At 52.3% G+C, this 15872-nt stretch overlaps 6 protein-coding genes across 6 annotated transcripts in view; 5 read left to right on the forward strand and 1 right to left on the reverse strand.

Moving 5' to 3' along the window:
* PPTG_22298 (hypothetical protein) overlaps positions 1-2136 on the forward strand; it is a gene marked incomplete at both ends in the record, with an annotated part of 3454 nt that extends 1318 nt beyond the window's left edge. The window contains one exon of the mRNA XM_008902881.1: positions 135-2136. Within this exon, the coding sequence (XP_008901129.1) occupies positions 135-2136 (2002 nt within the window). The remainder of the gene's footprint in view (positions 1-134) is intronic.
* Positions 2137-8816: 6680 nt separating this feature from the next.
* Positions 8817-9831, forward strand: PPTG_08695 (hypothetical protein). Its single transcript, XM_008902815.1, has one exon. It carries the CDS (start codon positions 8853-8855, stop codon positions 9693-9695), a length of 843 nt encoding a protein of 280 aa, XP_008901063.1. The 5' UTR covers positions 8817-8852; the 3' UTR covers positions 9696-9831.
* Positions 9713-10961, reverse strand: PPTG_08696 (hypothetical protein). The gene has a single exon (XM_008902816.1). The coding sequence runs from the start codon at positions 10892-10894 to the stop codon at positions 9848-9850; it is 1047 nt and encodes a 348-aa protein (XP_008901064.1). The 5' UTR covers positions 10895-10961; the 3' UTR covers positions 9713-9847.
* Positions 10962-12820: 1859 nt separating this feature from the next.
* Positions 12821-14147, forward strand: PPTG_08697 (hypothetical protein; the record flags this gene model as incomplete). Its single annotated transcript, XM_008902817.1, has 2 exons — positions 12821-12927; positions 12953-14147. 2 exons carry the CDS (start codon positions 12821-12823, stop codon positions 14145-14147), a joined length of 1302 nt encoding a protein of 433 aa, XP_008901065.1.
* Positions 14148-14217: 70 nt separating this feature from the next.
* PPTG_08698 (hypothetical protein) lies at positions 14218-14826 on the forward strand (the record flags this gene model as incomplete). Its single annotated transcript, XM_008902818.1, has 1 exon — positions 14218-14826. The coding sequence occupies one exon, from the start codon at positions 14218-14220 to the stop codon at positions 14824-14826; it is 609 nt and encodes a 202-aa protein (XP_008901066.1).
* Positions 14827-15292: 466 nt separating this feature from the next.
* Positions 15293-15846, forward strand: PPTG_08699 (hypothetical protein; the record flags this gene model as incomplete). Its single annotated transcript, XM_008902819.1, has 2 exons — positions 15293-15617; positions 15668-15846. The coding sequence occupies 2 exons, from the start codon at positions 15293-15295 to the stop codon at positions 15844-15846; spliced, it is 504 nt and encodes a 167-aa protein (XP_008901067.1).
* Between the last annotated feature and the right edge of the window lie 26 nt (positions 15847-15872).

A 15872-nucleotide genomic window follows, 5' to 3' on the forward strand; every position in this document is an offset into this window, starting at 1 on the left:
AACTTCCGTCTAAAATACCGGTTTTTAGTTTTGGACAGTATTAGGATTCGAATATATTTCGGGATTTAGAACACTTTTAGGATACATTTTGCAATCTATTCCAGTAATTTACGACGTTTTTTAGGATTTTGTAGGACATTTAGGACAGGATTAGTACAGAAAATTCGACACCGCGGAGCTTGGCGAACAAGGAGCCCCACAGCAACAGCAGCAACCAGTCCGGGCCAATGTTACGGGTTCAAGTACGGGAGACACCCCAGCTGGTGCAACCGCGGCGAATCCGGGAAATGGCCAGCGACAGTAGAGGTGGGGACTCTACTGTTCGCTATTGACGAACACCCCGCAGAGGAGGGAGGTCAAAGCGGTGTCCTGACGCGAACGGGGCGGAAGAACGCGAGGAGGAAGAGACGTTGGGTGGCATTGAGAGGGAGTGGTGGCGGTGCGGATACGGAGAGCGGTCGGGTCCAGGAAAAAAACAGCGACTCCGGTGGCCAAAAGCAGGGGAAGAGTGGTGGTCCTGGCGATGAGAAGTCGAGTGCGGAAGTGGGCGAGTGCGGCGCGCAGAACGAGAGCGATACGGAAAGGAAGCGCAAGGAGGGAGAGTCAGCAGCGGAACCAGTGGCCTCAACGGTGGTGGCAGAACCAGGATCGGTCGCCGGCGAACGGATGGTAGGAGAATCTGTGCCAGCAGTTGAGGGGAATAAGGGCGGCAAGAAAGCTGTCGAGCAAAAGACGGTGATTCCAAGAGCAGTGATTCGGCAGGCCTTGCCGTTGAGCAACGGCAGAACAGCCGCGGCGAAACGACGGCAAGCCGAGGAAGAGGTTGCAGCGATGCACGGCGTACTGGCTGCAGAGTTGAGGATAAGACGTGAAGAACGAGCTACTGTGCTCCGAGTACAAGTGAAACAGTTGATCAGTGAGTTTCGCGAACGAGCGGATATCCAGCAGCAGCGGAAGAGTCGTAGGGAGGCCCATCTGGCGGCAACGGCGGTACGGAAAGCGGAAGAAGAACGGCAGATACGAACGAGCGCGGTGCAGTCACGACCGGAAGAACTCACCGAGGGTGCGTGGATGGAGGAGGTAGCGCGCTACGAAGAAAACGTCCCGAAGGAGCTACCAGGACTTGGGTCATTGACTGAGATGCGGGCAGTCCGAAGAAGGGCACTTAAGGCGGCCAAGAGGTTCCGGGCGGCAAACAGAAGGTGGCGACTGCAACAGCGACGAGAAACACAACTGCAGAATGAAGGTCGAGGACGTGACGGGCGGAAGCGAGGTAGTCGGCCAGTCAAACCGCGGTACAAGTACGTCCTGCAAGGCTGCTATGGAGATGTCGAGCTACGAGACAAAGGTGACGGGCGACAAGTACGTGTCGCGCAGCTACGAGCGATCGGAAGTGGCAATCCAAGCTCTTTACCAACGGCGTTGCTGGCATTTTCAAAGAGACACACGCAGGAAGCTCGGCTGGACAGCTGTGCGCAGTTCAATGTGGCCGGTGCCGCCTTACGGAGGTACGGGAGGTGCATTACGCGAGAAGCCCCAGTAGACATCGTGGAAGGCTTCGGGGGTGGCATCAACAAGGTGCTGGGAGTTTGGCGATTCTCGGGGACAACACGGTACCAGCAGAGGATCGTCGTAGACGCGCTACTGGTTGAAGGCCAAGGCGACGAGTTCCTGATCGGCGAGGATTGGATGCTGAAGCATCAGATCAAGATGGACTTCGGTAGTCGAGAGCTGAAGTACGTGGACAAGCATGGAACGAAGGTGATCTTGCCCTTCACATGTCATGGAGTGACGACCTTGCTACAACCTGACCAGTCGAAGAAGGTGGTGGTGAGGATGGCGCGGACGCGGAAGTTGAACACGGGCACGAGCAATGTGGTGAGCGTGCAGGTAGACGCTGACGACGGCACTGTGGGCATCTTCGTACCGAAACCTACGACGAAGCGGCATCTGCTAATGGCACCTACCGTGGACACTGTGAAGAACGGCATGGTGAGGGTCTCGGTGATGAATGTCGAAGGACGACGAGAGAAATTGCCTGCACGAGAAGCCCTGGGTATGTGGATTCCTGTGACGGACGACATGCAGTTACTGAACTTGAGAGAGAACGTGTGGCGCAATGGGTTGCTACGTTGAAGAAGGAAGACGCTGCACCGCTGCAGGATGAAGAGAAACTCGACATCGGGGAGATGGAGCCTGCAGACAAGGAGTTGGTGGTTGTGCTGCTAAGACAGTACGCCGACATTGTGGCAAAGGAACCAGGATGTCCGCCTTTGGCTAGGGTGGGCGTGGAGCATCACATCAACACGGGTGACGCAGCCCCGATCATGATGCGGCGGCGACGACACGCGGTCTCAGAGAACGAACTTATCGACAAGGAGGTGAACGACATGCTGGAGCAAGGGGTGATTGAGCAGGGCGAAGGAGCGTGGGGTTTTCCGGTGGTGGATGTCCGGAAGAAGGACGGAAGCGTTAGGTTCTGCATAGATTACCGAGCGTTGAACGCCATTACTAGCAAGGACGTCTACCCTTTACCTCGTGTGGATGAGACTCTCGAAGCTTTGCATGGTTCGCAGAGATTCAGCAGTCTGGACCTTCACTCTGGATACTGGCAGCTTGCAGTAGCCGAAAAGGACAAACCGAAGACAGCATTCACTACGCGAAGGGGACTCTTCCAGTTCCGACGCATGCCCTTTGGGCTATGCAACGCGCCGAGCACTTTCCAACGGCTAATGGACTGCGTATTGCGAGGTCTCACGTGGGTCTGCTGCTTGGTTTACCTGGACGACGTCATTACCTTCACGAAGGGGACAGTATCTCAGCATGTGGTTGAGCTGGCAGTAGTTCTCGAACGACTAGCTGAAGCGGGACTCAGCCTGAAGGCATCCAAGTGCTCTTTTGCAACTACAAAGATGGAATATTTGGGCGACGACCTCACCCCGGAAGGCATTCAACCAACCGAGCGATTGATCAAGGCGATTGTGGACTTCCTAAAGCCCACTGACGACGTGCAAGTACGCAGATTCGTGGCTTTAGCTGGTTATTACCGTCGATTTGTACCTGAATTTGGCGCGAAGATGGCACCGTTGACGAGTCTGCTAAGGAAGAGTACTGCGTGGAGTTGGGGGGCACCTCAAGAAGAAGCATTTGCGTGGGCGAAGGCGTGGCTGAGTAAGAAGCCTGTATTGATCTACCCAGACTACAACTTGCCGTTCAAACTGACGACTGATGCATCGAAGACTGGACTGGGCGCTGTACTCTCGCAGGACCAAGGGAACGGTGACCAACCGGTGGCGTATGCGTCGAAGGTGAACAGTCCGACAGTGGCGAACTACAGCATCTCGGAGCTCGAATGTCAAGCAGTGGTGTGGGCCGTACGGTTGTTCAGGCCTCATCTCTACAGCAGACACTTTACGATCGTGACAGACCATGTGGCGCTCAAATGGCTCATGGCGACGAAGGAACCCGCAGGGCGACTGCACCGGTGGGCTTTGACTCTCCATGAGTATGACTTCGATATCCAGTATCGGCCCGGAAGAGAAAACCATGTAGCCGATGCACTGTCGCGTGGTCCGGTAGCTGAGGGCTGCGGTACGGCGCCGAACGATGAGAGGACGGACGAACCGGCAATAGCGGCTACCATAACAGCCAAAGAGGGCGAACGACGAGCGGGAGCTATTCAAGTGATCAACGTGTCAGTTTCCCCCGAAAAAACCGACGCGTCCGATATTTCTGAAGAGATAGACATTGTACGAGCTGCAATAATGCGCCGAGTGGAAGCCGCAGAAATGGGTGTGGTGCAGTTTACCGACGAGGACATTAAACGGGAACAAGAGAAGTCGATGATGGTGAAGAATTTGAAAGAAAAGGGGTCGTATCGAGGTCACCGAGTGTTTGTGGACGAAGACGGCTTGGTTAGGGCGGAAGTCGACAACGGAGAGAGCAGAGTGGTGCTGCCCACAGTCTATTGGGCTCTCGCGTTCAAGGAAGCTCACGACAGTATATGGGCAGGACATCTGCGTGGCCCGCAAACTTTCGAGCGGATACAACGCCTGTACTGGTGGCCACAGATGAGGGAGGCGGTCGGAAGCTGGGTATTAGCCTGTCAAGACTGCGGTTCGAAAAAAGCGAGGCCAAGAGCGGTAGTTCCTCCGTTGCGGAGCGTGAGGACAGGAGACGTGTGTGATCGATGGGCAGTCGACGTGGCTGGACCATTGCCCGAGACAGCAGCAGGGAACCGCTACGTAATTGCAGCAGTCGAATACACCACGAGGTATGCAGTGGCGGTGGCAGTAAAGGATCACACGGCAAAAACGATCGCACGCTTCCTGATGGAGAAAGTGATCTTGGTATTTGGCCCGATGCGCGAGGTGATGATGGACGGGGCACGTGAGTTCGGCAGCCAGATGATCGCTGAGTTACTGGAATTGATGCAGATCAAGCAGTCAACCCCGGTGCCGTACAGACCTAACTTGCTGGGGCTTGTTGAGCGCTTCCACAGAACCTGGAAGGATATGATCAGTCTTTACGTGGACGAGCAGCAGGACGACTGGGATGACTTCCTACCAAGCGCGTTGTACGCATACAACTCATCGAGGCATGCGACTCATGGCTTCCAGCCAAACGAGCTCATGATGGGGCGGAAATTGATAACACCGGCAGATTTGCTACGACGAAGCAGGCTACAATACCCCCACAGCAGTCTTGATGCGTATCACGAGGTGTTGATGCAGGATCTACAGAAGGCACGAGAATTGGCAACGTTAGCTCTTCAAAAAGAACAGGCTCGACAGGCGATGTACTACAACCAACGGAATGTGAGGCTACGAAGCGAATTTCGAATTGGGCAACTTGTGTGGGTCTACCGACCTGCCAGAGGACCAGGCGTCACTAAGTTTGGGCATCGATGGCGAGGGCCGGCTAAGATCGTGGAAGCAGCCGGTTATGATAATTACCTCGTGCAGATGCTAGAATCAGGACATGAACTGGTAACTCATTGCTCGTTCCTACTGAGTTATTACTACCCGACGCACCTGCTGGACGCAATGGCTCAGGACATAGCTTTGGATCTGAGGGAGGAAGCTATCGCGGCTGCAGATCTTGATCCAGACGAAGAATCGGCGGAAGCGTCAGAAATAGCGCGTCCTGAAGGTATTGAAGTCGTTGAAGGCGGCGAGAGAGCGAGCGGCGGCACCAGGATTGCAACACCAGAGAGCCTTTCGCCGAAAAGACGGCCCGAAGCCAATGCTGAAGAGCGAAAGAGCAAGAGTGACAACGACGACAATGATCCCCGGTCGAACGACGAGCTCAGAGCAACCCAAGACGACGAGGAGCTTGAACCAGCAGGCGGAGATGCAGGATACCCATCACGAGGGCGGAAGCGCACACGAATTACGGTCACAGCGCCCGACGAAGACACTATCGCTAGCAGAACACGATCGAGAGTCAGGAGGGCCCCGCAGAGAGGCTCAGAGCAAGAGGATGCACATGACGGCAGAGCAGGTAGCCCAACGAGAGCCCGAGCAGACGGATCAGCACCTCATGCAGGGGAGACGACAACTGAGGGGAGCGAAGGACGTGTTGACGGGGCAATTGGTGAGCGGAACGAAGCGCACGGTGCGAGAATGGCGCGACGCCGAGAGCAGCACGAACTCGAGGAACTGGAACGGGAACTTCGGCGCGTTGCCCACGAGGAAGATGAACCTAGAGTTTACGTGTTCGCGGGACTTGGGCGGCGCGGGGTTGACAGCCTCGTGTCAAGACGTCCAAGACTCCCTAGGGTTCTACCAAACGAGACCGTGGTGGAGTGTAGAAGGCGAAGGTACCGAGGGCGTACTGGGCGTTATCTCATGGAGTTCGAAGTTGAGCGTGTGGGTGAGCGATCTCACGGGGAACACGGAGAGCGCTTGTGGATCAACCAGCGTGATTATGAACAGTTATGGAGTGAAGGACGTATCAGCACGGGGCGCGGTGAAGAAAGAGCGAACAGTGGTGACTCCGGAAGCGACGCCGAGTCCAATGCGCGAACAGGCAGAGAGCGTGGGGAATGTGGAGCGGTAACGGATCGGACAGCGGTGACAGTACAATCAGCGACCGCGGCAGCAGAACGAAGTGGACAACAGCTTCCCGAATCGGGGACGATTCGAGTGGAAAGGGGAAGAGAGTAAGAGGATGAAATCCTCTTAGGAGCGTGGAGTGTAGAGGGGACAGATGGCGATGACGGTGGACAGATCAAGAATAGCGAGGACGACGGAAGCGACGAAGGTGGACAGTTGAAGAGAGCAGAAGCGCGGGAAGTGCGAACTAGCGGGTTCGTAGGTTAGTGGGCCGACCCACTTGAAGTTGGCGACCGTTGACGGAAGATCGTGGGACAAACGGGACACAGGCGGCGGTCCCCGAAGCGTTGTGTGACCAGTGAGCAGCTGCGAGGCCTCACAGGGCGTCGGTGCGCGGTGCATGTGTAGGGGAGTGGAAAAGCAGCTCAGTAGTAGATTTGCCGTGAAGTGCGCAAGTGCTAACGGTCGAGTCGCCCATCACGTGGGTGAGCGCGGCGAATAAGCGGAAAATACAAAGGCAAGCAAAAGAGAGCTATCTGGTGGAGGTTTAGTGCCGCTGTGAGCAGAGGTTGGTGTGATCGTCGGGTGAAGTCCTGGTCGTGTCCCCCGCTTTGCGTCGAACCATAGATTTGGCTCCTGCCGTCGTGTATATTCGACAAGTAGTGCGTGTGTAGGGCGGTAGACAGTTTTTAGCTATCCGACGCAGCCCTCTGATCAAGGACAAGACGGACGTGTTCCGTAGGGCGTCTGAAGCGAACAGTGGACACTAGCTGAAGCCGTTATTACTGTGGCTTCACCCGGTCTTGGTGGGTCTATCAAAGATACCGAAGACGGCGAAGCCTCGGGCGATACCTCCGAGGCAAAGAGCATGCTATGGAGGACGACGTCAATGAAGAAAGAGGCCACGGATACTCCATTTTGAAGTACATTCCTCACTGATGCTCGGCGAATGTACAAGAAAAGAAAGCCCGATGGGAGAAGCTTGTCGTTGGGTTAGTGGCGAAGCAAAGCCAGCAAGGCACAACAAACTGATTCCTGTACGTCGACTCAGTACAATGGTAGAGTGCAGTGCGTTTTGTGGTTTGGCTCTCTTGTACTTTACAAATTCAAGCTTAGGAACTAATACACATGATTCTGACAGATAAGAATACAATGGTCGTGTCGCCAACCGTGACTAGCACCACGTTGGGCTGCAACCTTACGACTACGCATACGAAGCCGCGCCAAGCCTTGCATCGACACCTCCATAATAAAGTAAAATGTTTTATAAATCATTAATTTTATAATGAGGTACGACCCTCGTTCTCGTCACGATCGACCAACTATGGGGGCCACATCACTACCAATTGCATTTATCTAACGAACTTCTCTTACCTGACGTTACTGAGCCCACTTGCAATCGCGATAAGCTTCAGTCTCGATACGCTTGCATTAGCCTCGACAAAGTGTTTGGATTTATTTTCACGATCGGGCGCGTTAACAGCTAACCAATGATCACTACAACGCTCGAAACATCACGATTTCGTGTGTAACAGTGGGAATCACGAGTGTTTGCTCATAGTACCATCAAGCCTTATAGTAGTAGAGTGCCAGCATCGATTCGACCAAATGGACACTGCAGTTTACTAAAGTATGTTTTTTTTGCAGAGTTGCAATTAAACAAATAATTGATTTACTCAGGCCTTCGACCTCAATTAAATTAATTTCGAGCAAGTGCAAGACTTGTGAAGAGCGAGGCTCAGTGGACACTCGGTGATACTGTAGACGATAGAGATAATTTTATTGTGGTGATCAGGCAAGGGAAAAAAAATCGACTTCTTGGATTACACTCTATTGCAGTTTACATTGCATTTAGCTTTTCAAGTGCAATCGAGTGTTGCAATCCGCGGGGCTCATGCAATTGAGCATTGCAAACTAAAATTGCAATATTTCACTTCAACGTCACTTCACATGTCACTCTATATAGAGATTCGACAAGCACCGGAGCCTCGGCGAATTATTTCGGGCGAGACAACGAACTACTATCAGGGACTACAAGAATGCAAACGATTGAGAATGACGCAGACTACATCATATGAGGGCTTGCACTACTTTGAAGGGGACACCCGTGGCCGTTGAGAGATTGTTCAGCTCTGCCAAGTATGTCATCACGGACCTAAGTTCCAGGTTGACTCCCGTCATGTTGTTCATAGCGATCATGCTCCTCAAGACGAACCGGTTGTTATGGGATTCAAAGCTTGTAGCCAAGGCCATCAGAGACGCACACGCTGATGAGTGAGGGTACGAACGATTTCTGTAGATCAGTGATGCAGTTGAGTATTGAAGCTTCCACTTCAATTGGGTATTACAACAAATAGTTTTCATGCAATCGCTTTATTTGATTGCAATACATTTCCGGCGGATAAACCAATTGACAGTCAACGGCTTTCTACATTTGACGAAATCGCATGGGCGCAGTTACTTAGTGGACGATCGAAGCATGATCTGTACGATACGTGTAATTAATGGAGAAGCTTCCTTTCGCATAACCATACCACAAGAAAAGTATACAGACGGTCCCCCAGTCGGAAAGGAATACACCCGGGTTGAAACGAAGAGTATCAAAAAATCTGCCAGTCTTCGGTTTAAAGATTAAACAAATGTTTAAACCTATTTATACATTTCAATGACATAAAAACACAATTCGAAAGGTCGGTGAAAATTATATTAATATAAGTTATTCCGTTTATCGTACTTTATCGAATCATTAACGCGTCTTCCGTTTTTTGGCGCCATTTTTTCTCCAGTGAATTCATCATGAACTACGGCGGCGGCTACGAGGCTTATGGCAACGACGACTACTCTGGCGGAGGCGGCTTCATGTCCAGCCAACCCTCGGGCAGTCAGTCCACCCCCACTAAGCGCAGCGGTGGCGCACAGAGCATCCTTCCCGTGACAATCAAGCAGCTACAGTCGCTAAACACGGGAGACGATGACGCAGTGCGTCTGGACGGCCAAGAAGTGTCCACTGTGAGGCTCGTGGGGCTGCTTACCAATCTCACGCCACACTCCACGAGCCTGCGCTTCCAACTAGACGACGGCTCTGGATCCTTCGACTGCCAATACTTCGTCAACGCCGACGAAGACGCCAGCGAGGGAGACCTGAGGGAGGGCAGCTACGTGCGCGTGGTAGGCAAGCTGCGCTCATTCCAGGGCAAGTCCAGTCTGTCCTGCTTTAACGTTGTCCCCGTACAGGACATGAACGAGTTGACGCATCATCTTTTGGAGGTGATTTACGTCCACTGCTACAATACCAAGGGCCCGCTGAACGACGGCAAGGCGGACGTCACGATGACGTCGTTCAACACGCCTACGAAGGGAGCGAACCAATGGAACCAGCCGAATGCTGGTGCTACGGGAGGCTTCGGGGGAGGTATGGACTACGGTATGATGGACTCCAACTTCTCGCCGGAACAGAAGGCCATTCTAGATGTCCTGGGCACGTGTACCAGTGACCGCGGCCTCAAGATCGACCAGATTTACGCCGACCTGAATGGACAGATGAATGAGCAGCAACTGCGAAGTGCACTCAACTATCTCACTAGTGAGGGACACGTGTACTCGACTATTGATGAGGACCACTTCAAGCGCACGGCGTAGAGCAGTAAGAAGGAACTTGTAGCTCTGCACTCATGCATATCTCCTCTAATTAGTCCAGGACCATTTCAACTCATTTCTTATTTGAGGCTCCGTACTCATTGGCTCTATTTTATACACCCCCTCCATCAGTTCTAGATTCTAAATCTGCACATTTAGTCGAGGTCGAAATCCTCCAAGTCGCCGTCGAAGAATGTGTGCTTGATGGTCTCGTAAACTCCGAAGCAGATGCCCGTCGTGGGCATGATTGACACAATACGGCACGATGCGCCTCGCCACAACACTCCAGGGCCCTCGTTTCTCACTGATTTGACCAAACAATCCCGCAATCCCAAGTATTTTTTGTTCTTTCCCTGCGTCATGAGCCGTACCGTGATGACATCCAGTGGGTTGGTTAGAAACGCTGCCATTCCTCCGGCAATGGAACCCACGGCCAGCGACTCGACAGAATTCAGTTGGCGGTCCACATTGCTCGCCGCTAAATGCTGCTGGTATCTGTGCTTAAGTGTCTCGTAGAATAGAAACGAGAACGCCGAGAAGAACGTGTCCACACTCAGACACGCCGAGTATCCAGCGTAGAGTCCTCGTACGCCTTCGGACCTTAAAATCGACTTGGCAGCATGTGCGGTGCCTCTGTAGTTCTGTGTATACTTGACGACTCCTCCACTGGCGTTACGGGGGTTGCGTCCGAGTTGCAGTCGCGACTTGATGACCTCAGATGGCACGCTGACGGCCGAAATGATGGCCTCGCTGGCCGCTCCGGCTAGGAAATAGACCACGCCAAGGTGCTCGTCGGGAACAAGTGGGGCAGCTGTGGCCTTCAGTGTCTCGTAAGTACCGAAATACATTGCAGCGCACACAGGAGAAGCCAGTAATGTGGTGCTGAGGCCGCCGAAGTAGCCGCGCACACCCTCCTCCTTGAGGATGGTGCGGACGGAACGCAGGATGCCGCTGTACTTGGCGCTGGGCTTCTGCTGGATCTTCATGCGCAGGTTGATCACCTCTAGAGGGTGCAGCATCGAGTCTGCCACGACACCAGCCACAGCGCCCGAGCACAGCGCGCGCACGGCGGGGGACGCGGCCGCCATGGCGGATGTGGCGGTCGGACGCGTCACAGAGACGGACGAGCCCGCGGCGCGCACCGAGTTGCACGTCATAGCCCCGGGGGGCGGGGTGGCGGTCGTAGCAGTCGCTGGAGACATAGGCAGCGAGGCTTGCGTCGGGGACGCAAGAAGAGTGATGACTAGACTGCCGGTATAGCTGTTGAATCGATGTCTGCGCTTTTATGACCACAGGTTTGATATTTAGAAACGGATGATTTGAGTTTCTATCTGCGAGAGGAACTATTCCGTTAAATCAAATATCCTGGAGAAGTAGGTATTATTATGAAAGTGTTTTTGTCAGGTGTGTTTGAATTGATTTGCTTTAAAACTAAATAGTAAGGATCCTTAAATTCGTTTCTAAGTTTGAAATGGATCCATAGAAACTACAAATTGAACTTGGCTTGCCTTCGTCAAAACCGAAGAGATCCTTTGGATGCCCACAGGCGCACACTCGTAGCCGGCGAGCTGCTTATTGAAATCAGTGCATTCATCTACATCTATTAATAATGGTGTGGAATGATTTTGGAGAGGTGCTTTGGGGTTGGGGCATTTTGCATAACTTTAACAGAACAGGAGAAACATCCAAAAATGCGGTTGCATTGTGTACTGTAGCACCAATCCGTCTTCTCTAATTTTCAACAAACTTTTTTTGGCTTTCCTCCTACATGCTGCCTTCTGCATAGTGCAAATACAGCATCTAAGTTAAGAACAGTCGAGTGTCTCTCCTGCTTTAAAGTCGATGAGTATAGTGCTTCGAAGTATCAGAATCGCTAAAGAAATAGTGTGACCCAGTCGAAAGTTAAGGTGAAGCAAACCAAGACTCCTTCAGTATATTACCAACACCAGAATATGATTGTTTGTGTAGGATGGCCGAGAGCGTTGGCGATATCAATCTTCACAGCAGGTATTAGAGAGGTTGTGCTACAGTAACAAAACTGTGAAAAGGAGCAGTGATGAGCAGTGATGTATAGGGGTTGGTGATCACAGTGATTTTGTCTCTAGGAAAAGTACGTTAGAGGCACGCTCACTGTGGAGACGGGTGACACCAAATAAATGGCTGAGGTGAGTTTGCAAATTGCAATGCTAAGGGAAGACAGAGGCGCTAACGAAGACATCGTACCAGGCAGTATGACAGCGACCAAGGCAAAGCGAAAGAAGGCCTTTCGCTTTCTCCCATCAAGTGATGTCGTCCTTCTAAAGGAGGTGGTGAAGCATACACCATGGTCAGCAGGGCATGGTGAAACCCAAGTGGCGTGGAAGAAGGTGAAGAGGTGCCCCTTTCACAAAGACAGCTCTAGAGTAGGCTTGCAGAGTGTCTTCCGTTAGCCGGTCTGAGCCGAATAGCAATAGATGAGAGAAAGTATGGTGGAGATAATCGAGTACGGAGTTCAAGATCGATGACATTACTTCCGGTTCACGTCCAACAAGGTTCTTGAGGTCATCCAATCGGGCTGGGTACGCCATCCTGCGGAGGAAGATGCATAAAGCCTCGAATGCGGAAACGTGGTAGCGCTGTCTTGTTGGAAAGGGATCGGGAAGACGAAAGTGCACTATCAGCGCCTGGATGTCGTCTTTTGCATAGCGAATCTTTGATTTCCACATGGGAGCTGTAGCTAGCTGATCGAAGTTGAACCGTTTTAGGCGCGGGCGACCACCACAAACAAGCGCAAAAAGCGCTAGCTCCTCGTCTTCGGAGCTGTCACTGTCCATTCGTCCTCCTATGGAAAAATAACAGCTGCACAACACATTTGTCTCCATACTTCCCTGTCAAATCGGATTGCAGTCACTGTAGATTTTCACTGTGATTGGTACTGTAGAACAACCTCTCTATTATATATATAATATAAATTCACCAATCCATCCTCATGGACGTTACAGTAGTAGTATATTCTGGCACATTACGCCTGCAGTTTTTTTTTCTTCCCGTAATTTACCAAAGAAAGTAGGTTTAGAGCTTCCCAAACAGAAATCGACCGCTAAGTAGCATCTGCCACACCTCCACATAGTATCGCCAGCTGCCAGTCTATGCGACAAGACTTCTATCCGCTTAAATACGAACGGAAATTCTCTCCCTCCTTTCTTTCCTCATTCCAGAATCCGCCGGACTTGAGGAAAGATTGTGAAGCTCCTCTGTGCGATCGTTGGGGTGGCGGGAAGCGCGTTCCCTGTGGACATCGACGCTGATCAGTTGGTGGGAGACTTGAAGGACGTGATCAAGGGGAAGAAGCCCGACACGATCAAGTGCGAAGCAGACAAACTGCAACTCTTCCTGGCGAAGACGGAGAAAGGCGCCGGGGCGTGGCTGACGGAGCCAGACGTGAAGGAAAGTGTGAGTGACACGAGTGATTTGAAACTATTGGGCGCTGCGGGAGCGCCGCTCAACTTGGTTGGCTTGTCGAAGAAGGGCGTCAGGTTCGTACCCACGCTAGAGGACGTCGAGTCGATGAACACCCCTGTTCACGTGCTGGTGGTGGTTCCGGAGGGAGGGAAACGCCATCCGTCGAATGGGTGGTTTGCCGAGTCCTTCCACCCGCTGAAGAAGCGCAGAGTGGGCGAGGACGTGAACGAGGAGAAGAGATTCTTCGATATGAGGGACTTCCCTTCGCTGCTGGAGCATCCAAAGGCGGAATTCAAAACGATCGTGGAGAGAGAGGCGTATGTTGTGATCTTTGCCCAGTTGGTGCAGTACGCGAAAACTTGCTTCGAGTTCGTTCCTACTAGTGCGAGCGAGATAGACGAAAAACGTAAACCAGGCAAGGATTCCAACCTGGTTGTCACGGGGAATCCAGGGATTGGGAAGAGTCGATTCTTCCTGTATTGCATCTTTCAACTCATACTTCGTGAGCGAGAGGATGTCAAGCGGCTTCCCTCGTACGAGTTGGTGGTGAACCATAAGAAGAATTACGTCAAATACGACGCAGCAAGAATGGAATTTGTCGAGTTGAACAAAACGGATGTTCGTGCGCTCATGGGCAAACCCGATGTGATTCGACTTGTCGAGGCAACATCATCGGAACTTACAGGCTGGAGAGGAGTTTCGGTTTTGTTTGCCTCTCCGGGTGTTGACGGCATTGATAATTTCTCAAAAGTGGACGGGTTAACGTTTATCATGCCGACGTGGACCTTGGAGGAGCTGGAAGATTACAACTCGCTGCTTCCAGTTGAATTGAAACTTGCTAAAGACGAGTTGTTATCGCGGTACGATAGGTTTGGTGGAATTCCTCGGTTCGTCTTCTCGCAGGCAATGGATCGAACTGAGGCTAAAATAAAGTCGGCGATCGCCTCATTCAGTGCACTGGACGTTATCTCCTATTGCAGAAAAAAACGATGCTGTGAGGGAAAAGGACTATAGTCACTGCGTCCTTGAAATGGTTCCCACCCAAGCTGATTTTCGCGCGAACTTCTATTTGGATTTTGTGTCCATGCACATCGCTGAGGCGGTTATTGACAAAGTGCACGGGGATAGCCTAGCTAGGGTATTGGAATTCGCTGTTGTCCACGAAGTTGACGATTCAGGAAGTACGGCTGTCGTACGCGGCAAGGTGTACGAGCTGCTCTGCCACAAGTGGTTTAGCGTGCACATGCAGAGAACGCTACACTTCCGCTCGTTGTGCTCAGCGACTCTAGATGATGTGACCATTCCGAAAGAGATGGAAATGGTACGCTTCGCTGCTCTCGACAAACTAAAACTAGCTGAGAGCTGGACGTACTACCGGCCAACATCAAAAAGCTTTGGAGCGCTGGATGCATTCATCTGGGATGGACAAAGCAAATGTTACGGGTTGCAGATGACCCTGAACGCGGACCATGGAATCAAAGCTGCGCCATTGAACAAATTTCTTAAATGGTTAAAGGAAGCTGGCGACACGTACCAGTTCTACTTTACATTCGTGGCTCCAAGTAAAATTGCTACTTCGTATCGGAAGCAATCAACGACGACGGCGACTGGTGCTGTCAGCAAAACTCCTGGAGCTTCTGCGAAGGTGGATCAGTTTGTAGCAGCGCTGGACGTGGATGGTGGGGACAAATGAATATTTGTTGCACACTTTTGGCTTGGAGAGGACTAGTGCCCAAGTTCATGCCCGTCATGCCGTGAGACTAAGCAGTTGGCTTCTGTCTCCGCCTAAATGAGCCATAAGACAATGCTCACTTAATAAATTATTTTTTATTGATCCTGATAAATATAACGTTAATAATATACAAGATGGCACACTCGCCTGAGCAATACCAAGCTAACAAGGAGCGCATTAATGCAGCGCAGAAGTGCTACAGTGGTGCACCTCGTTTTCGACACCGGTATGCCTCTATAACCTTCATAATTTGATGATTATGTTGGACATTGATGTAAAAGCCAGCCTACGTGCAGGCGACCGGAAGCCAGACCCCCATGGATTTTATGGAAGTGTCGAGTCGACATTATTGAAGAATCCAGCTAAAACTCCTCAAATATACTTTCACTCTTTCCTTCTCGCGCACAAGTGCCCAGAACAACAGGTTATGAGCCCAATGGGCAACGGCTCAGACGCAGACGCTGCTACGGAGGCAGTCCCCGCCTCCCCCATCGCCCATGAAAGGGGCGAAGAGCTAGAAGAGGAGAAGGTCACCCTGGACCCCGGCGCGCTCGCGGCCCTCATAAACAAGCTCACGGCCAAGGTGGAAAGCTTGGAGAGGTCGCTCGAGACGCACCAGCAACAAGCGGCCGTTACGCCGCCCGGCACGGGGGCAGTCTTCGGGCAGAGCGTGTACCGGCAGGCGCTACAACATGGCGGCAGCCTGGGTATGCAACGCATGCAGATGCATGAGCTCGGCGCTTCGAACTTCGGTATGGGTATGCAGACGCCTGGTGTGTACGGTGGTCTCGGTGCTGGGCAGCAGCCAGGAGGCACGCCATTCCAGGCTCAAGGAGCAGTGCCGCCGCCGCCACAGTATCCGCCGCAACAACAACCAGCTGCGCAGTATCAAGCGCATCGGCCGCCGCCGCTGCACATCAACGAGAGGGTGCCGCCGGCCAAGGACGCCAAGATCTACATGCGCAACTTCGACGGCTCTGAAGTCTACAAGGGACTCGGAAGCGGCT

The sequence above is a fragment of the Phytophthora parasitica genome (assembly GCF_000247585.1).
Source record: "Phytophthora parasitica INRA-310 unplaced genomic scaffold supercont2.14, whole genome shotgun sequence".
Classification (NCBI taxonomy): domain Eukaryota; phylum Oomycota; class Peronosporomycetes; order Peronosporales; family Peronosporaceae; genus Phytophthora; species Phytophthora nicotianae.